At 38.0% G+C, this 21,322-nt stretch overlaps 2 protein-coding genes across 4 annotated transcripts in view; both read right to left on the bottom strand.

The window, feature by feature from the left end:
- Positions 1-1,944: 1,944 nt before the first annotated feature.
- The window catches only part of LOC123315291 (bone morphogenetic protein 1), a 33,995-nt gene continuing 14,617 nt past the window's right edge, over positions 1,945-21,322 (bottom strand). The window contains exons 3-16 of one of the 3 annotated variants that reach the window (XM_044900939.1): positions 13,247-13,424; positions 11,360-11,386; positions 9,915-10,126; positions 9,539-9,746; positions 9,136-9,344; positions 8,720-8,948; positions 8,451-8,647; positions 7,866-8,094; positions 7,621-7,806; positions 7,316-7,533; positions 7,041-7,170; positions 6,689-6,870; positions 6,215-6,344; positions 5,703-5,841 (exon numbers count right to left, since the gene is read on the bottom strand). In XM_044900939.1, the coding sequence (XP_044756874.1) occupies positions 6,253-6,344; positions 6,689-6,870; positions 7,041-7,170; positions 7,316-7,533; positions 7,621-7,806; positions 7,866-8,094; positions 8,451-8,647; positions 8,720-8,948; positions 9,136-9,344; positions 9,539-9,746; positions 9,915-10,126; positions 11,360-11,386; positions 13,247-13,424 (2,297 nt within the window). In that variant the 3' untranslated portion in view covers positions 5,703-5,841; positions 6,215-6,252. Of the gene's footprint in view, positions 5,842-6,214; positions 6,345-6,688; positions 6,871-7,040; positions 7,171-7,315; positions 7,534-7,620; positions 7,807-7,865; positions 8,095-8,450; positions 8,648-8,719; positions 8,949-9,135; positions 9,345-9,538; positions 9,747-9,914; positions 10,127-11,359; positions 11,387-13,246; positions 13,425-21,322 lie in introns of all 3 variants that reach the window. The other 2 variants (XM_044900937.1, XM_044900938.1) reach the window with 2 other exon arrangements.
- On the bottom strand, positions 16,733-17,549 carry LOC123315292. Its single transcript, XM_044900940.1, has one exon. The coding sequence runs from the start codon at positions 17,472-17,474 to the stop codon at positions 17,370-17,372; it is 105 nt and encodes a 34-aa protein (XP_044756875.1). The 5' UTR covers positions 17,475-17,549; the 3' UTR covers positions 16,733-17,369.

Raw genomic sequence — 21,322 nt, 5'->3', positions numbered from 1 at the left:
ATATTTTCCTCATTAATTTTCCTCATCGTAATGCGTTGAAATGTGGGTGAGATATCAGCTACGCACAGTATCGAACTCGGATCTAGGAAACAATTCATTCAACAGATATTTTCGGCAAATATCCATTCGATTTGAAAATGATTTTTGTGATTCAGCAACTGTTGACATCACATGCTGTGTTGCCTGAAATATACTTGATATTCAGTGTCCAGTATTTGTTACTCGTTTTCTTGTTATTTCAGGTCTGAAATCTCCTGTGTGTTCTGGCTTTCTTGCTGAACAATTTGAACCAGAATTATAAAACAATTTTTCTCCTATTACATCATTGAAATTTCAATGAAGAATCGTCGGTTGATGAGGGAATTTCAGTTTTCTTTTTGGTATCCGACAAACTTCAATTGAGTTTGAGAAGAACTGAGATAAATCTTCAATGTAGAGGAATATCATTCGTCCCAACATATATAACCTAATCTTCTCCAATTTTCTTTGATACGGACCTGAGATAGGTAGGTGTAATCTTCACAGGAGTTCATTCGTACTAGATATTTTTGTCACGGCAATATTTTCTATCAACGTGACAACGAATCTAAGCGGAGTTGTCCACGTTTCTAAATACGACATAGTATCTGTTCGATAAGTTTGCGTATATTGGCTCAACCCATACTAAATGCCAAAAAAATGCTGGTTCAGTTTGAAGTACTGGAATTTAAGTCTATTCTTCAATTTTTTGTCAATAATAATAATAATAAAGTTTATTTGACCATAAAACCAAAATGAACACTTCAAATAATATTGTACAAACAAACTGAAATAAAGAGACAGAGGCTCACTTCTAAGAAGCTCACCTGTTAGTCTCACAACAGAAATACGATTCAAAGACAGCCACTATAAAAAATGGAAACAAAATAAAAAAATTCTCTGGCCCAAATGGACATCATATACATCGAAAGTTAAATATATCAGGATAAACCATGTGGAACTGCTCAACAAACGCACTTAAGTCAAATCTGGTAATAATTGTCACTTTAGGGAATGTGTATTTTATCTTCGTCATATTTTGTTATTAATAACGTTATGTATAGTTGTTCTGTTCAAACCGAGTAGCCACCGAATCACTTCCTTCTTGAATGTCACAGGGTCTCTCAAAGCTCTCAACGTAATTGGGATTGTTCCATATATTTTGGGAGCTAAATATATGGAAGATCTCTGACCTATCGTTTTCATCGTTTTACTCTCTTTATAGTGGTCGAGTTTGCGTCTAGTGGAGTAGTTATGATCGATTGGCCTAAGTTCAATTTTTCGTCTCTTTATGAGTGCTGCAATCTTCATGAAATACAGTTGCCTCAAATCCAGCACATGTGCGACTCTGTATATCTCGTCACTAGGAAACAGCATGCTATGACCGCAAATTATCTTCAGTATACATTTTTGAATGATATTCAATCTTTCTATATGAACATCATATGCTCCCCCCCAGCCCGAAATACCATATGTATGATTCCAATAACAACGGAAAATTGTTGGTAATTGCTAGATCACCTACTTCACCAAATTCTGTCATTTGTGGAAGCTCTTTAGTCCAAATAATTTTCTTTGATTCATAACCAGAGAATGACGTCCTTAGAAAATTGGAGATTGCTCAATTTTCATTTTACGCTCAAAGTTGTCTTAACATTGATTGTTTCCTCCAACATGCTTCCGACATTTTGAAAAGACAATAAAGAGATATTATGAATAGAGGAGACAAAGAGTCATAGATTTTTAACAGCCGCAGTGCAAAGCAAACATCCTGTAGAGTATTTTTTACTTTCAGGTTTTCGAAAAGGGTGCTCGCTCATATTATTGCCAAATATCTATAATTAATATGCAGGATGAGATCACCACAATATCTTCTGGGCATTATTTATGTTAAAATCTTTTGCAAGGAGAGGAAAAACAGTGGGGTACAGTGGAATACACTTTTATTTACTCGATTCTATGTCGCGTGAGCATTTGATACAATATATTACAATTTGCGACCATATTTGTTCTTAACATTACTTAACAGCTTTTAAGTTAACAATTAACATACTGATGGAAGTGAAATTTGAATTACCCATTTTTCAATATTATAGAATGAGAATTTCCTATGGTACCATGGGAAATATCCAAGTGTCCAAAAACTTCCAATCGAACATGTATAGATCCACAATTCTCAGATCGTCTCGTATGATTATTTTCGAATATCGGCCATCCGAGTTTTTGGATACACCTGTATAAGACATACCGTACCTATAGAAATTTCTTACCCTCTTTTGAAAATCTCCACCAATACCAATGATTGAGAAAGAAGTTTGGTGAAAAGATGTGTTTTGTACGAAAAAAGTTTTATGATTATTGTTGCCGGGGATTATACCAGGGATTGTCGAAAAATAATTTTTCCCAAATGGGTTATCGTGTAAATTACCAATTATGCATCGATGTTGGTGGTTTCTATAGAGCCCTTAGGCCCCTATCAAGATATATAACAATTCGGCATATGCCCTTACATTTGTGAGCATATTTCTCAGAAGCATGGTAAGTCAAATATTGTTGCAACATCAACAGAAATCGTCGAATAAAATCAATGATGGCTAGAACTGAAAATGAATAACTTATGAGCCTTAAAAATGTTGCAACGATATTTTCAAATCATTACATAATTATTGGGTGACTGTCTTTATCGAATATTATTATTATTATTATATCTCCTTATGCGCAAGTATGAATAACATACATTTTTCACGAGCATCATATAAAAGTCTCCCGCAAAAAATGTGATATTTCGAAAAATAATTCCGATCTAAATAACAATTTTTGTTGCAAAGTCTACTTTCGTGGAGTGCAAGAGCTACTGCAACCAAAAACGTATCTGATTTGTCCGACCACGGAATGTGTACAATCCCATTCAAAAACATCAATACCTATATGAAAAATTGAACTGAAGGTCTTATTAAACTTAAAATCAGTAGAATTTTTTTTTCATATATGGGATGAGACTTAGAAATCGTGTGCGGTTTTTGCCATTCCGTAGGTCAGCTTACACTAAGATTTTCTGAATATAGAAGACAGTTTTCAGGAAGCCCAATAATAAACAACATTCAAATAACACTATTAGAATTATTTACTTTACAAACATATTCACTACCAACATAGAACAAATGATTCGAATTGTAAACATGAGTAGAATATGTTGTTGTGAAAATAAGGTGTTCATAAACGGCTTAAATATAATAAAAGAATGTCAATGGGTATCGGATCATCCAAATTTTTTTGTTGCAGGAGAAAATTATGAAATATTGTCATCACCGATTCCCTTTTTTTTCAGTCAGTTTTAAAATGGGTTCATTCAGAACTGAAAATAGGATTGCTGTCAGTATGTACAATGAGACTAAAAACTTCAAACCCATAGTTCAAGTTATGGTTCCTCAGTAATGACAAAATTCAAAGTAGAACCTTTCTAGCTCAAATCTAACGAAGAAAATCATCTTCTTGAATAGTAGAACAGATTCCCGAAAATTTATCATACAAGAAGAAATGACTTCTAGAAAGGCAGATGTGAATTGTGTGTTCTATAAAAGAAAGATGATATTCGAAGATCTCGAAGATTTCCAATGATTTTCCTCGCAAATATTTCACCTAAATGAAAATTATTCTAAAAACACTATAATGGACACGAAAATTTCTCGAACCTTGTGAGAAGATTGAATGGTAACTAATCCAGTATATTAAGACACCCGTTTATATGGTTTGAGTCATTCAGAATCAAAAAGTTCAAAGTTTGCCCAACTGTGAACTTCTGTTTCTGCGACATTTCCAAATTTTCGAAAATAAAGTCTATACATCCGTCTGCTTCATGATTATTATTATAAAATAATACCAATAAAGACTAAACGCACATTTGTTCGTTATCAAACTAATCACACTGATTTAAATCTGTCCAACTGTTTAATAATAACAACATAACCTACGTTTGTAGGTACTACACGGCAGTAGATGTCGCCAGGGCGACTTTTTCAAGCTCCTCCTCCACTCGCTAGAGGGCCCATCTATCGAGGTATGCATCAGGAAGATGATTATTCGTTGTAAAAATAAAATCTAGAGCTCCTGGTATAACAATTTGAACATCGATAGTTCGGTAACTTTGTAAGTATAGTGCAAAACTATCTATTATTGCAAATGTATATATAAATATTCGAAATTGTGATTGATCAAAGTATTTCTATCGACGTACAAAATAGGTTCTCACGATCGTTTATTGTTGAAGTCTCTAGGTGGTGATTCATTTAACTCTTCTTCTTTATCTTCTTCTTCTTCATGGTTAGGTCATACACGAACAACAACTACGTCTTGCGTATACTTCGCACTAACATTTAATAATATTTTATAATTTCTTTTAACCACGAGATTATTCTTTTATAATGCTATTATTGTAGAGATAATGAGTTACCGACGTTCTGTAGTTTTCGAGTATTTCCGATTGTTTTGATAAATGTTTCTTAAACGATGGCGATGGGCTGTCGACAATACTTTTTGTGATTGTCCTACCAATTGCATATACCCAAAAAAGGCTTGATAAATATTTTCGCTAACTGAAATTGCTGGCTACGTCTTTCATTCTAGAGATGGGTTTTTTCATTTTAGCAATAGCATTACGATAATCGTCAACAAAAAGCTCAGGGAATACATTAGCTTTGACGATTTGCGATCAAACTATCAGTAAAAGGCAAACAAATCAGATGAAAGATTAAATATAAAAACACTAGTTTAAGATGGCGCTGTCAAATTTCAAATTTTAACCATAAAATGCCAAATTTCAATTAGATCACAAGGTTTTGGATTGTCCCAACAGAAAATATAGACTTGATGTGTAAAGCCTTCAGCTAACATATTGTGAATTCCTTCATTAAGTTCACCAAAAGCTATAGTTGAGTCGATTTCGATGGTGTTATAATTTGGTGCATTAAATTTAACCGCTATAAGCGTCTTAGACTACCCATATAAAAATTTCTAGCATTGTCAACATCTGATGTATGGGTTTCATGTCATTTGCCTAACAATCTGCCATCGTCAATAAAACAGTTGGTCAACGATGTCTTAGGCCGACTGAAATAGATAGGTCTGCATTTGTGTGCTCAATTCAAGACTTTCGGGGACAAAAAAAAAACAATTACAAAGCTTCTATTATATATCAATCGGAAATAAATATTGAGCAAAAAATTTCAGTTTAAGATGAGAAATGAGACCGTAGATAGAAGATCCTTCAAGCTAACCACCGAAAAACTTCGTCTCCGTGTAGGCTATGGATTTTTGACAGCTGGTGTTGTGTTTGAAGCTCATCTGTCAAAATTCAGTCACCTCCGTTTGATTTTTCAGATCTCGTTATGATTCCGGACAGAACGGAAGTTTTCGACGTCTCGTCACGAATGACCTTGAAGCCCTGAGACATTGTTGCCGTATATTTCAACAACCCATCTTCCAAACCCACAAAACCCAACGTAATCACGTGTTATGACCCTGTAGCGCGTGTCAGTACCGCCGACAGGCCCACCAAGAACTCTAGCGCCATCTATGCGACGCAAAACCGTCATCAGACACTGTCCACGGTGGCAAAACGTTCGCCAAGTTCTTCGCACATGCGCGGCGGCGGTCTTCGCGAGGATCCCGCTGGGACGGGAAGTTGTAGCGGTCGGTGAACACCCCTCCTACGTCGCCTACGTTTCCGGTGGCATAACACACACAGAGTCACTAGCACTATCAATATGGCGGCTATCGAACCCATCAGGAGCAAAGTGTGATCCTCTTTGGGCGCGTCCTTGACACCTAGAAAATTGAAAGTCTGTAAAAGGTCCATTCTACTATACTATTCTCGAAAGTGTGTGGGCCAAGGGCAGATCCTTGTGGTACCCCACAAGGATTTTGGACTTTGTGGGAACAAAAAGAATTTTCCACAGAGATTAAAAAGATCTTGTAAGACTAAGGGCCGGTTTATTCATCCTCCTTTTCATAGTGAATGAAGATGTTAATGTGTTACTATCCTACCCTTAAATATGCGTTTGACTTGAAAAATGAAAAACTAAACCACATGCAACTATCAGAATCAACCGAAGCAGAAGGAAATTATATTGCGTTTTTTGAGGAAAGATAAATGCGTGCAAGAGAACTAAATGAATGGTTTATACAGAAAAAGACTCACGTTATAGTGAGAGAGAAGCATGCTGTTGGTTTCTGACATCAAGAGAGCCAAGCCATCTTCTGCAGAAGTAGCAGTAAAATCAACCCTAGTGGTGACAGGGGCTGGGAGCAATTTGCCAGATGCGACCCACCTGCATTAGAAAGTTTTCTTAAATGGCGGGGTTGAAATAGATCAGGAATGACTTAACTTATTGGTAAACAGTCATGAACGTGAATGTAATATAGTTCTGATTATAACCCACAGATCAGTCGAATTCAAGGAACCTCTTTACCAAATTCAATGGTTTTTGCATCACCAAATCTTTTTTGGATTTATACCCAGCCGTTATTCTTTCACTCTGGACTCTATAGACAAACCCCTGCCACCACTCGTGATCGGAAACCAAGACTTGGATATACAACTCCTCGAATATTTTGACACGAATGCGAAATTCGAAGAATGGGTACGAAACACACTGTAGAGAAAATTACTCACAATCAGCTTCGTCTGAGTTATCCTCAGCCCCGCAGTTGTTCACCAAATTGCACTTGAGCTTGTTAGGAATACAGAAACCGCTGGTTTCACACTGAAATTCATCGCAACTAGGCCCTTCTTGGACTTCAGTCCATACTGCTCTGAAACCTTGAGCTCCGACAGCCTTGTCTGCTGCCACGAAACTGGAAAAAGAACGAACATGAGACAATGGCGTTTGGTGAAAGAAAAAAACAAATTGAAACCTAACATAGACGCCCTAGCTAGAAAATGATTTTTGGTATGCAGTGTCCTGCAGGCTGGGATAATGGATGGTCATTCATTTCACTTTATCTGTGAGTAGGAGCATCCTTACCTGAACCTCATGGTATTGGAAGTAGAAAGATATTCCCATTTGTCCATAGCACCTTTTTCTCCGCAGAGTTCTTTTGGATATGATGATAGATCAGTCCAAAGTCTTAGAACGGCTGCTGGGCAACCTCGAACTGCAAAGAAAGTTCGATTTAATCTGTCCGAATAATTCAGTCAAATTACAGCTTGATGTATTTGGTGTCAGGTATTGATTCTGAAGAACTACGTGTTCTACTTAGTCTAGAGAAGCATGCAAGAATCAAAGTTGATCAAACTTACGTGCAGGATCACCTTCGATGGCAAACCTCTCAAAATTGAGCAGTATTTTGTATTTTGGACGTACGCTGACGTACCAGTTACAGCTCACTGATGAAAGCCCTCGCGAAGGTACGTCGTAGTTAGCTGGGAATTTGGGACTGGATATAACACCAGACTCCAGACTGCTGACGTTACCCCCACAGTCGCCAAAAATGGACTTCGCTGTCTCAAAACTGTATCTGAAAGAGGGAAAGAAATCCTCCATTGAAAGGGGTATGAGGATCAAAATTTTAAAGAATCATTGATATGATGATCTCTCCACTTACCTCGCCTTAAAACCACTATATACACCCTCAGAGTCTGTATGAAGAATAATCTTCAACCCTATAGCACCTCTATTTGATTCGATAGGACCTGGAGCCGAAGTGCTACAGTACCTTCCTACCAATTTCTCCGTACTGTCACGATATACGTTATATATTTCTAACCAGTCTTCTTGACATAAAACAACTCTGGAAAAAACGTTTCTTTGGTGTTTAAGATCGATACCGAGATTTCAACTTCAACTCACCCATAGGAGCCAACAGAAGCATTTGCTGAATCAGCGTGAATCTTAAAATTGTCAAAAATGAGTGTGACCTGCTCGTTATTGTTCGTCAAAAACAAATATGAACAGTTCATATCGCTCGGGTAGTTGGAGGGGTAGCGAGGCGAATTGAAATCCCCACTTTTCTTGCTTGAGCTGCGGTAGGTGAATGAGCAAGTACCATCAGGGGCAGCGGTTCCAGGAACTCGATATTCTAAAAAAAAAACAGCCGTGTCATTGACGATAAAGTACTACACATTCTGAAGAATAAAATGTTCGGTAGTTCGAAGGATCACAGTCCAAGTTCGATGTGACAAACCAAAGGGTATGCTTTAATCAATGAACCAAATGGAAATATAAGATTCACAATGCATAAGAAAAAGATAACCCCATTTGGTAGGTCAATTGTGTGGGCTGGACTGTCCGAGCTCTTGACAAGAGTGAGTAGACGAACTTCCTTCAGTATAGTTGAATAATTGCCAATTGGTCAGGTTGACTGGCTTATAAGCGCTATCTTCCTTATTCATTGATACTACTGTTCTAAACTTGTACAGCAAACTTCATATTCACCTGTTTCGAAGGTGTAGTTAGCCTTGAACCCTCGACCCATCAATTCGCCACTGCTGAAAACCATCACCAGTCTAGGGCCTTCAGAAACTACAACTGCTGGCAAGCTGTCTTCACCACACATTTCATGATCGAATTTATCATAAGAATCCGTTGTTTCCTGACCCTTAAGGTATATCTTCAGATAGCCGTCTGTGCAACTGTAAAAATAACCATATAAGAAGGACTTTCAAACACAGTGTTCTGTTTTTATGGGAAGGAGAGGTACTTACTCTCCCTTTGGACCCTTTGGTATGTCAAAGAGCACAAACTCCAAGCGAACCCTCTCTAAATGTTGGGCATCCTGCATGCCGTAGATGAAATAACGACACACCAGTTTGGGCATGTAGGGGAAGGGATAGTTTGGACTGAAAACGAATCCACTGGATTCTTTTTTGCTGAGGATCTTCTGGTCACACTCGGTACCCCGAATATGTTCTCCGTCGTTTTTGCTTATAAAATCTGCAAAAAAGCGAAAACATCTCATTTCAGTGAAAAAGGCTTCGAATTATTGTTATTATTTGTTCAGTATCTACTTCTTTCTTTGATGACGATTTGTCGTCGGGTTATCTAGACTGAGAATTGACTAGCTCGGTGTAGGTCGAAAGAATTTCACTCTGAAGGGCTGTAACGAGTTCTGAATGCTCACCTAATTTGGTAAAGGAATTGGAGAACTCGAAGATGCCCTTAAAGCCTCTATTCTGGGTGTTGGCAGTGCGTGGGAGGGTGACGAAGGCTACTAAAAGCGCTGATTCGGAGGAATAAACGACGAGGTTACGTTGCTGTCCACAATATGTGCCTATAACTGCTGAGCTGTTGTCAGGACCATCGTAAACTTTCACGTAATCAAAAGGGCAACTGAAATTGAAAAAGAAATTAAAATATTCAACTTATTTCGAAGATTCAGGGTGCCTTAAAGCTTCCTCAAGTCAATATTCAAAATTTTTATCATTCATTACTTTTTTATAGGGTTGTTACTGATGAAAATCTAGGAACTGTTCCTTAGGGCATGGGGTATCACTTCACTATTATTATCAGGGTATTAAACTTACTGCGGTCCCCCGAAGAAGAGGTCAAAGTCCCTGAACTCAATGCGAATCCTCTCACCGGGCACGCCCAAGAACTGATAGTGGCAGTTCAATGCTTTGGGGTAAGCACCGGGGTAGGTGGGTGATACAATCACCCCCGACGGCCTCACTGCTCCTTTCACCAGGAAACTACAAGGGCTACCCGCCACTGGACTTCCCACCTCGTATTCAGCTGAAAACGACGAAAGTTTGAACGAATAAACGAGCAAAAAATGAGACAAATATGAATATCAATTAAAAACAACTCGCTATTTTGTTCTGGGTAGGAAAAAGTACTAGAAAATATTGCATTTCAAGACATTTACCACGTTGGATCTTGTCGGATTCACAATATACTCACAATCGTTGATGAAGCTGTACCTTCCAGTGAACAGGTCTGGTGTTGAAACGTTCTTGTCGGTGTAGAAAGCCAGCGCTAGTGTCCTATACAGCGATACCCTAAGCCTAGGCGGTATGGGTCCGCAGTACCTTCCTCCAAACGGTGAGTTGATCAATTCAGCAGCATCCGGTTGGACCACTTCTGAATATACATCCATATATTCGTGGACACAGCTGCGACACATACAATCAAATGAGATATATGGAATGGATGGGTGGTAAGCATCAAGAAGAAACTCAGGGATGTTTGGAAGGAAAATCAAAAGATATTCGTGAAAGTTGTTCAAGTTTCGAGCCATGCAGATTTCAGAACGTCTCATTCAAAGCACGATAGCGATTTAACAAAGAAGGAAGAGCATGAAATATTTGTCGGACTCGAGCGTTTATTATTGATCTTCTTAAGTAGGATATGGGATTTTGCTCTGTGTAAGCTTTTTCATATTTCTGATGATACAAACAGGAACGTATATTCTCAGTAAATAGGTATATATTGTGATCGACTGATGTGTTTGGCCTATTCATGAAATGTTCTTCAAGAAACTGTCCTAATTTCTTTTTCCAAAGAAAATTTTTCCCAGAATATCAATAACTTACTATTTAAACAAAAATTCGATCAAAATTCCATAACCTACTGACGACAAATGTTCTGAACGCTTTTCATTTCTTCAGTTCTCGATGAATACATCGGTTCCACGTTCATGAAAGCTTGAAGATAATTCACAATCATTGGTTGCATGCATACCTACCAAATCCTCAAAGTTCAGAGTCGTTTCATGTACTCAAAAGTGCACAAAACATGGAATTAAAATCAAAAAAGAGATCTTAGATGGTCCAGATTGATCATGCAACATTCAAGACTTGATAGGCGTTGGAAAAAGAGTGTTTGGTTTTTCGTTTCTGTTTTAAAATTCCACAAAAAGAGAATAGGATCTCTTGTTGAATTTTCGCTAGGTTTCTTGAGTTCGTCAAAGCATGAAGTTGTAGTTTTTGCACTCAACAATTTAGGATATTGTAAGTAATTCAGAAAAGCTGTTTTTGTTGTTTTATTCATAGAGTTCGAGAATAATGTAGTCAGTGTTTTTATGGAAATGCCTAACATTTTAGAAGATATTCAAAATGGTTAGAAAAAATTTCATTCCTCTGTCCGAAACAAATTGAATAAAAAATATCACGATTTGTCCGTTTTGCGTGAACTGACTGAAAAAACTGGACATTAAACAGGCAGATAGACCTTGCGTGAGGAAATTCTATGAGTAATCACAAAATTCAACCTATCATCGTTGTCAAGTTTATAGAATTCGGAGTAAGTGTGAACTGTGAAAGGTTAAGACATCCAGCATCCATAGCAGAAGCGATTCGTGAGGGATATGAGAAGTAAACAGAAAGAACCAAGGAAAATTTACTCACGAAGGAAGGTCTCCAACGGCAGCTCCACTGTGGCAGCAGGAGCAGCAACAATAATTAACAATCAGTCATAACACGTGCTATGCCATAACGTCTCAAATAGGACAACCCCAGAGCAAAAAACATTAGCTTTTTAAAAACCGATATAGAAATCTGCCTCCTCAGGAAATTCGCTGAGAGTTGACAACAGTGTTATTGACACCAGTGTTGTCAAATTCTCTTCGAGGATTGAAAATATCGGATACAATTCGCTCTGTGGGCTGACCTACGGTGCTTTTACAATATCGAAACAGAATCGAACGTTTACTGATGCTTATTTTATCTGGATAAACCATTCAAATTATTCATATATCCATCAATGTTCAGAAGAACCCTTATATTTCGCAATAATCTTTTTAATTTGAATGTTAAAATATATCAGGTTCGAATATTCTCAAGAATTTCAACGGTTGATTCTGTGTAATTCGTACATCTCTCTATCATGAACAGATTGAACTGAGTGAGTACCTATTTCATAAAATAGTCAGATTTTCAAGTTGTTTTCGATGTATGTATCTGCCAAATGCGAGTCTCTTCAAGCAAAGAGAGATTTACGAAGCTGTAGATAAAATCAAATTGTCCATTCTAGACATCACGTATGTTCACTTTGCATAAATAGATCTCTATGAATTGCATGGCGATATTCATATCACAACCACAAATACAAATGCGTTATATCGACTAAACATCGACAACTACACTTAAGCTCAATAAATCACAATTCATTTGGCAGCCTATGGCCCTATTGACCATTTCATATGAACACCGTTGATCACGTCGCTATTAAAATGAGATGCAGTTTGGTGAACATGGATGAAGTAATGCCAGATATACATTTTCACACCTGATTTTGTACTCAATAAAACGTCGTATCTTCATTACTCAATATAATTTTAGATATCCCTTAAAAGATCGACGATCATATCTGTTTATATTTTGAAAACAAGGAAATTATTGAACTTGAATTCAAATCAGAGTGAAAAACCTATTCACATAAGCTCAGATCTAACTGTCTCATGTTGGGGATAATTTTTTGAATCATTTATGAATATATAATAGGCTAACATTGACAGTATTTCATAAAATCAACCCAATCCACGCTCAAGCCAACGTAAGACTTTTTTCTGAATATTTAAACTTCGAAATTGACTCAATTTTCCAATGGACTCTTAATTTGGAAAAAAACAATATTTGAACACAATTAAGCACCTGTATGAGATAATAATGCCTCATGACCCTACCTCTCCTAGTCTCCAGTTTTTAGTTGGCTCAAGCCTAAATTTAATTGCCTACCGTTTCGATATTGTACAAAAATTCCCTCTGTTCTGTTCTACGTAAAAATATTTAATATTCTCTTGTGTCTCCTACGTTATACGCCAATGCGACGATCTACCAAAGTAGGCCATGTTGCCCGCTTTCTTGGCAAAGATGCAGGTTGGACCTACACGTGTATGCGGCTTCAGATATCAGGAATACTTGTATGAAAATGGATAGGAGGTGGAAATGTATTCTTGCACTGAGATCGATTGAGGTTGAACAAGTTATCCTTTAATTCAGGGTAGTTTGGTTTGGTGTATTCGAAGTTTCAGATATCAAAGCACCAAACTGCATCTCTTTATTTTTTTGTCGGTTCATCTATTCACCCAAAAGAGTTTCGAATTAATCTTGTATTTTTTACCCTATTTGACAGTTTTACAACAAATGCTTCGAATTCACAACGCACGTATGGTTACGTGCTTCATGATGAGCTCTCAAATATCGCCCATCAAGTTGATTTTTCAATTCATGAATGGGAAAAACCAATTTTCCAAGCCGTTTTCCCATTTCCTCCCGAGATGATTCGATACTTACTCCGGTGGTGTTCCCCGCAAAGCGAAAGAAGTGAAGACAATCTGGACCCTCTGTCCAGGTCCTGCAAGAAATGTGTAAACGCACTGTCGGGAATGACCACGGGGATTCAGAAAGTCAGGGGCGTGAAAGGTACCGTTTGTAGGCCCTCCCAAACGACTCACGAAGGTCTGGTCACACTCTGGAACAAAATGAAAATGTTATGCTTTAATTCTTCGAAAAAAATTTTTTCTGATGATTTGATTGGTTCAAAAATAAGTGTCATGCAATGCGAATTATGTATTGAATCTACATTTGTTGGCGGAACGTCGAATTTGGAGAGTCGTTTGTCAGTTCTGTTCCAGAACTCGCATGGTCTATCTACTGGCATCTTGGCCTTGGTTTAATCTGAATCTTAAGTGAAAATCTAAGGTTAAATTATTCCTTCCTGAGTGTTTTAGTCCACATTGAATCGATTTAGGGCAGGTCATGGTCGTTTTAATCTAATATTTTTCAAATGGGGGATTTTTGGGAGCACAAAATTTGATTTTATTGAAGAAGAAAAAAAATGGACCTATTGATCAGCACTCTTTAGTTTAATCCCTGTAAAACTGTTTCTTCAGTTTCAGTATTCAGTATTCAGTATTCCACATTCCTCCAATACAATACAATTTCTTCCTTTTGTATCGACAAACAGAACAACTGAAAATACTCCTGATACACAGAACACAGAAGGAACTGAGATTACGATCACTCTCGAAGCGATAGGATTTGACAAGTGGAAACAGGAGGAATGGAAATATCCAGGGTTATTCTCTGTACTCAGTAGGATCACTAACCTAATTCCCTTTATCTGAAAATACGTTCAATTCTAGGGCCTGAAAACGCGTGGAGACCAACTTCGCTTCAGTGTAAACATGTCAATTCTTCCTCGCTCGTGATAAATACCGAGATGTAGGTGTGTAAGCTTAGAGATCTCCTTGGCAACGTTGCATCGCAAAGGGCAACCCCCGTTTCCATACATTATGTATGGAAAAACGAGCAGGGTGGTTCCTGTGTAAGCCAGAACCTATTTCTTTCGATATCCACGACAATTTTTTGTATCGTTATCAGAATTTCGGTTGGCAAAGGCGAAAGTAGCAACTCTCAGTAGGTATACGACTATTTTGGAGCTTTAACGACGAAAAGTTTAGTGTTGGAGCAGTTCGACTTCAATTACTACATGGATTTTCGGTCGTATCAAGCCTGATCAGTTTTTCCTGAGGAACACTATTAAGGGGGGTTTTTCTCGATTCTGTTGATACTAAGGGGTGAAACAAAGTTGAATTGGACTCATCGGGTGAGGATGTGTTGGAATTAGATTGGAAAAAGTTTGATTAGATCTATAATTATTTTTTCTTGGTGCTTGGCCATTCTGTTCACCAAAATATACTAGATTACTTGGAGAATTGGTCGATTGTTGATGATCCTGCTGAAAAGCCGAGGTTGCCAACATAGGTGATCGTCTAAGAGATCTTAATATTGCTGATTGGTAGGTCAGAGTCAATACGTTTGCATACGTAATTTATATACTAGTTTCTGAAACGAATGGTAGTTCTGGCGACTGGTAGTTGAGATAACCCGTAGTTTCCATATGTGGTAAATGAGCCACTGTTTGGAATCTCTCCTGGTTGAATTTCTGCAAAATTTCGAGGTTGCTGTTTCAACACGCAGAAGAGTTTGCTGTTTAGCAAACAAATCTCCGCAGAATCAACCACAATTACGTTTCTCATCTCAATTTTTCCAATTCCTGGAGATATTTCAACACATCCACTGATTCCACGAAGTCTTCTGTCCGGAGTATTCGAGCAATCTCTAATGGTGGTTGAAAATTTGGTCTCGACCGAGGTCCATGCTGGGATGCTTCGGCTCTGCGGGCTCTTATCTATTTTCATAGCCACTGGGCACACAGCTTATTCAACCTTTCCACCGTAATGGCACATGTGACGCTTTTGGTTTCTCGACCCTTGATTTATTTCAGCCCACGCTTAGTCTCGTCGCATGAGAACCAATGCGGGTTGGAGTTTCGCTAATATGCACTTTAAACGGAGTTTCTGCTAAAACTGCGTGGAGATCTGGTGGGATAACTTCACACTCCGAATGAATGGGGGATTTCGAAGGGGTGGAGACTTCAATTTTGGAGTTCGTCTGATACTTATGTAAAAAGACTTTCAAAATCAGATAGATGCAGTGTAGTTGGAGTTTTTTCAGCTATTTTCATTCATTTTTTCCAATTACGCCCCAGATTTTTAGTCTATGACATTTGAAACAAGAATGTTCATCGATCGACTCAATTTGGGGGTTGAAAAAAGAGATTTACTCTTACTATCGAAATATTTTCTATCAATCTGTTACTACCAGAAATTATTTGTCTTCAAGTTTCAATAACGAAGCAAAGTTTTCATTTGATATTGTTTTCAGATTCTTGAATCTTTGATAATGTTGCATAAGATCTGTACTTCTTTATACTCGTAAACTCAAGATGCCCTTGGTTTGAGTATAAGATGTGATTCACTGTAAAACACAGGATTTTCCGAGGTTTATTACCTACCTTAGTTTCCACTGGAAGTAGACAAATAAAAACTAAGATAAGCCCCTTTACGATCATATTTATTCTTTGTTTCGGTGACTTCTTGATATTTTTACACCAACAGCATTGGAATATTGCAAAATATAAGTTATCAAATCTTGGAAAACTTGTTAAACTGTGATGGGACCATAATTTTTATTATTTGTCAGTGTAGCCTACATCAGTAGTATTTTTTATGTTCATGTTCATTGAATGTATCGAAATATAGACTTATTTTATGTATTGTGATAGGTGATAGGGTTGTAGACTGTGCTGTAAAATATTTTTATTTCTTTTCAGTGTATATAACGTTACAAATATAAAATTCACAAATTACATATCCTCTAAAAACATCAAAAACAACAACCGGCACTATGATTAATCCATATAATTCTATAATGTAGAAAACTACCCATATAAGCCACTAATTGGTTACTTTAACACAGTTACAAACAGCGAATAATATTCAACAGTCTTAAACTCTAACGGCTAACATCTTGTGGTGGGTTCATTCAGAGTCCCCAAGAACCAAGACCTAAGAAAGGTACCAATCTGATGGGAAGACAGCGATCACGTGAACGCCAACTGCCAATCAGATTGTTCCTCTCTTAGGCCTTAGTTCTTAGGAACTCTGGCGTAAATCCACCATTAATTATGCTAAACAACTCATTTTGAAGACTTTTGAGCACAACGATGTCATCGTAAGATGAATATGCTTATACCTGGAAGATAATATCAGTCCTAATCATATTATTTTTCGTGGAATACAATGAATTTTTACTGGTTTTAATTTATTATTCCTCACAAAATATAATAACTGGAAAAATAGTCAACGGGCAGATAAAACATGATTAATGGGTCAAGTTAGTGACTGTTATCAGCTGCTGCAATTACCAAAGTTGAAACTGAATTCGAAATTAATCTAGAAATGACGAAAAAGAGTGCAACTGAAAAAATGAAGCTAACAGTTTGTCTAATTCGATTTTGGAATAAGCGAAAATCATAAATAGGTCAGCATTGTCTTTGAACAGATCTACATAGGTTAATTATTGTCTACAGTTCATCAGTTCAAATTTGTACAAATAGTAGTTGATATGAAGTAGCCTCATCCCGATCAACTTATTGATCCTACCCAAAAACGTGTCATATTTCGGTGGTTTGGAGGTAGCGAAATGTTTTATTCACCACCAACATCGATATCCCCCAGGGCTAAAAGGTCGCATTGAAAACCGGCCTTCGAGATTGTTCCAGGGTCGTAGGGAGGTGTTCTGGATAAATGGCACTTCCTGTCGGTCCTTAAATATCGCTGAATAGAAAAATATACGAGTTATCCTTTAAATGTGGCCTTCTGGGTGAAAACACTGATCAATTCTTGCTGTTGTATACTTGCTGGTGTTTGATATGTCCTAATGAACTCGTTATTTGCTGGGGAAAAACAGCCACAAATCACTGTAGTCGCGAAAACACACATCCTTTGATGATTTGGTGGATTCCTAAGTCAATTCCTGCGGTTTGCTTCTCGTTTTGGAAGACTAGTATTCAGTGCCTCGTCCTTGCCTCGTCGATGCTTCGTCCAGCCACTATTATGATCACAATAAAGACGGCGAGGAGCACCAGAATGCAGCAGATAGCCACCGCCACCATTTTGAACGGTTGGCGTGAAACTGTGCCAACGTAGAGGCAAAGTTGGTGGCGCTAGGGTGCTCTGGACTGAAATATTGATTGGAGGGACTGGCTGGCGGACAGAAAGATCGGATGGAGTGCTCGACGGGATACTTTTGGAGAAAATGTTCGCGTCTGGAGAGCGTTTTCTAGTGGCGGAGAGACTTTAGAATTGAGCAACGGTGAGAGGACCGTTCGTTCTGGCCGTGTGCTGCTCTGGAAGCTGCAAGGGGAGATGCTTAAAGAGGGGCTTGAAATTAAGACTTTCTTTGTTTCAATACAGTTTTTACAGTTATTTAACTTCGTTTATTCTTGTAGAATGCATGCATCCAACGAAGGGTTTCGAAAATAAGCCAAGGACATTCGAACAAGCTGACAAATCAGCATTCCAAATATTTTCTGTCACTTATGGTGTGATGAATAGAACATTTCCTTATTTTGGAGTTTTCGTGACTTTGTTAAGGTCTCGCAGTGTTAAAATTTCGAAGAAAGTCTTCAAATGACATGAGAGCTCAAAGAGTTCGACTGTCAGACTATATTGCTATGTCACATCTCTGATAGTTTATTTCCAGGTTTATTTCAACACATCTACCAATGTACTTCTGCATTAAAAGAAGCTCAGGCAGGAGCTCACCCATATTGAACATCGACCCATTTCTTTTCGTGGTTTTTGAACCAGTTGTGTACCATTTCATGATGTTCCTTTTGACTGTTTTCGTGGTGGATCTCCTTTCAATTTAAGTCCCAAAAAAGTCATTCTGCAGAGTTGAACCATAAGCTGTTTTGTTATCCCTTTAGGGAGACCTCAATCTGTCTTTAAAATATTCAGTGTAATCCGATGCTGAATCCGAAACCGAACTATCAAACTTCCGACAAGCACTCCCGAAGCATGTTCAAACAACAACGAATATAAAGCGGGTAGAAATAAAGACAATCAATCAAAGAACCGAATCGACAATTCAGTTTCAAATTAAACAGGACCCCAAACCTCTATTTGTCCGTCCTTTAGCAGCGATGTAGCGGATACATAATCTGTCTTGTTGATGAATCTGACATGCCGTAGAATCTGAGATGAGCTCTACAGATTTACCTGTCGCATATGAAGTTGAAAATCGATATTTGCACCTGTTGAGCTTGTTTCTCGTATACGGGGACTGAAGGGAAAATATGGCGTTTTGAAGTGGTTGATATCGATTGTTAGCATTTTGAACGATCAGTGGGTAGAGGCAGCTTTGGTGGTCGACTTCCTACATGGAAGATCTGTTTTTGTTTCCCGTTTTGTCGAGGTCGTAGGCCCCACTCTTATTCTTCCTCTAGGGCACTCTAGAGATCCAGCAGCGCAAGCGTAATCCAACTCAGCAGTGTCGATGATATTCACGAGCAATTGATCTCATCGATCGTTCAGTTTGTGTGCCTCTTACTTCGTGTATACATTGGATATTTTCGGAGGATAATCTAAAACGGTTTGTTTTCAATAGGGAGTTAAAACCTGAGAGTTAGACGTACGTAAGCCCCACTCAAAATTATCTCGAAATTGGGTGTCCCGAAGAGAAGGTTTTGAGTGTTATGTAGATTGTATAATTTTCGATCCAGAGTAAAACAATCTTTTATCAGTTGGTTCCACCTATTCGCACTTAGTCTGAAGTCTCTACTGTAATTTGTGACTTGATAATGGAGGATCAGGTGCTTTAGATTAGTGGGTCCATGCATCTCCTTGAGTTGCAATGTCAATTCCTTCCATCAGTTCGTCGGAATCAACTCCCGCTTTCCAAATATTTGAATGAATCTTCCTCCCGTGCATCTCCTCATCAAATCAAGCAAAGTGCATAATAGAATTACACCGGATTGACATCGATATCACCCCAGCAGTAATCAAATTCACTCACAGTTGCCCGGATGAAATTCAAACAACCGCGAGAGATGGAGGCAGTTCTCGAGTGTAGCGTCGGAACCGAGCTTACTAACGATCATATAATTTTAATTAACTTAATGAAAGAAAATCCCATTTTCTTTTGATATATCTCCCCATTCTTTCCGAGGTAATTGCCAAGACAAGAACGATAACGTTTTACTGAGAGCTCTTCCTATTTTTTAAGGAGACGACTTTTATGGATTTTCCGCCGAGAAGGATTTTGGCGAGGAACCGGAACGTCTATCTCTGGATCTCCGTAGTTTTTGACGTTCACTTCGACGCAGATATTTATCACTTTATCTTCGCAGAGGATAATGGAGCAAAGAAAACCAGTGGAAGTTGCTACACTTCAAAATACGACTGACGTCGATTCTCAAAGAGTTATTTTGATTCCAAAACAAAAGTAGAGACTCTAACTCTCGTTGCACTCATTTTATAATACGAGAATGTATTGATATCTAGTTAGCCTAGACCAGTTCCATGCATAAAAAATATTGCGTTACCACAGCAACGAACAATAACTCATTAGAAGTGTCAGTGTGAAGTTTGAGGTCAAAAAAGTAAACCAGAGTTACGCAATAAATTTAAAAAAAGAAGATGTCCACCGAGATTGTGAAAATCGACGAATTGGAGTATCGAGCCATCATCAAGTACCCGTATTTAAAAGGGTTAAGAGGTAAGCAGATTTATGAAGATATACTTAATACCCTTGGTGATCAATGTCCTTCGTATGCGACCGTAATAAATTGGACTGCAAGCTTCAAAAAAGGTAAATTTTCCATTGAAGATGATGACAGATCGAAAAGGCCATTTTCTGTGTCAGTCCCCGAAAATATCGATGCAGACCTTCGAATTGGGCTAAAATGGATATCTGAAGAACTGAATATTTTATACCAACGCGTTCATCATATAGTTCGAATCAATTTGGACAAGAGAAAAATTCCTGCAAAATAAATCCCCAAAAGTTTGAATGATGACCAAAAGCGTGCAAGGGTAGAAGCATCGCGTTAGATCTGTGCTCGATTTGAAAATGATGTAGACTTCTTAAACCGAATTATTACTATAGCTGAGACTTGGATGAATTTCTACGATCCAGAAATGAAACAACAATCGATGGAATGGCGACATTCTGGTTCTCCAAGACCTAAGAAGTTTCGTGTCCAAAAATCTGCTGGAAAAGTTCTTGCTTCAGTTTTCTGGGATGGAGTAAGCATGATTGATTTTTTGGATAAGGGCAGAACAATAACCGGAGATTACTATTCAACATTACTGACCTACTCTATGGGAAAAAATTAAAGAGAAAAGACGCGGAAAGCTATCCAAAGGTGTTTTGTTATTGCAACGCCCCTGCACACAAATCTCATGTTGCCATGCAATAAATTCGTGATTCAGGGTTTGAATCACTAGAACATTCTCCTTATTCACCAGATTTGGCTCTATCTCTTTCCTAAACTGAAAAAATTTTTAAAAGGTCGTAAATTTTCTTTCGTTGAGGAGGTGATAAAAGCTGTGGAGGTCTGGTTTGCAGAGCAAGAAGAAACATTTTTTTTGAAAGGTCTAGAGACGTTGCTCTTAATAGTCAACTCCCCTCTACGTTTACTGGCCAAATCCGAGCATACAAGATCCTTCGAGCTCAAAGTTAATAACCATAGAAAGCACCATTCGGTTTGCCTACGAAGCATTTGAAGTCTTAAGCAATGACATTTTCGAATAGATATCTAGATTGTAGATTGCAGGTATGAGGGAGGTTGCGTTGCACTGCCTTAGATCTGTTTTGTCCCCATCAGAACTGTTCAGTTTCTCCTCACAGAACCTGCAATTGTTTCTGCTAAACCCATTCCCAGTAGGTGCTACTTGAGGTGATAATGCACTCTAAGGAATCCAGTAAGGAGATGTAGAATATTCTTGGTAATATCCA

Source organism: Coccinella septempunctata, chromosome 6 (genome assembly GCF_907165205.1).
Source record: "Coccinella septempunctata chromosome 6, icCocSept1.1, whole genome shotgun sequence".
Taxonomy (NCBI): domain Eukaryota; kingdom Metazoa; phylum Arthropoda; class Insecta; order Coleoptera; family Coccinellidae; genus Coccinella; species Coccinella septempunctata.
The sequence above is the reverse complement of the archived record's forward strand: the minus strand, read 5'-3'. Positions and strand labels throughout refer to the sequence as shown.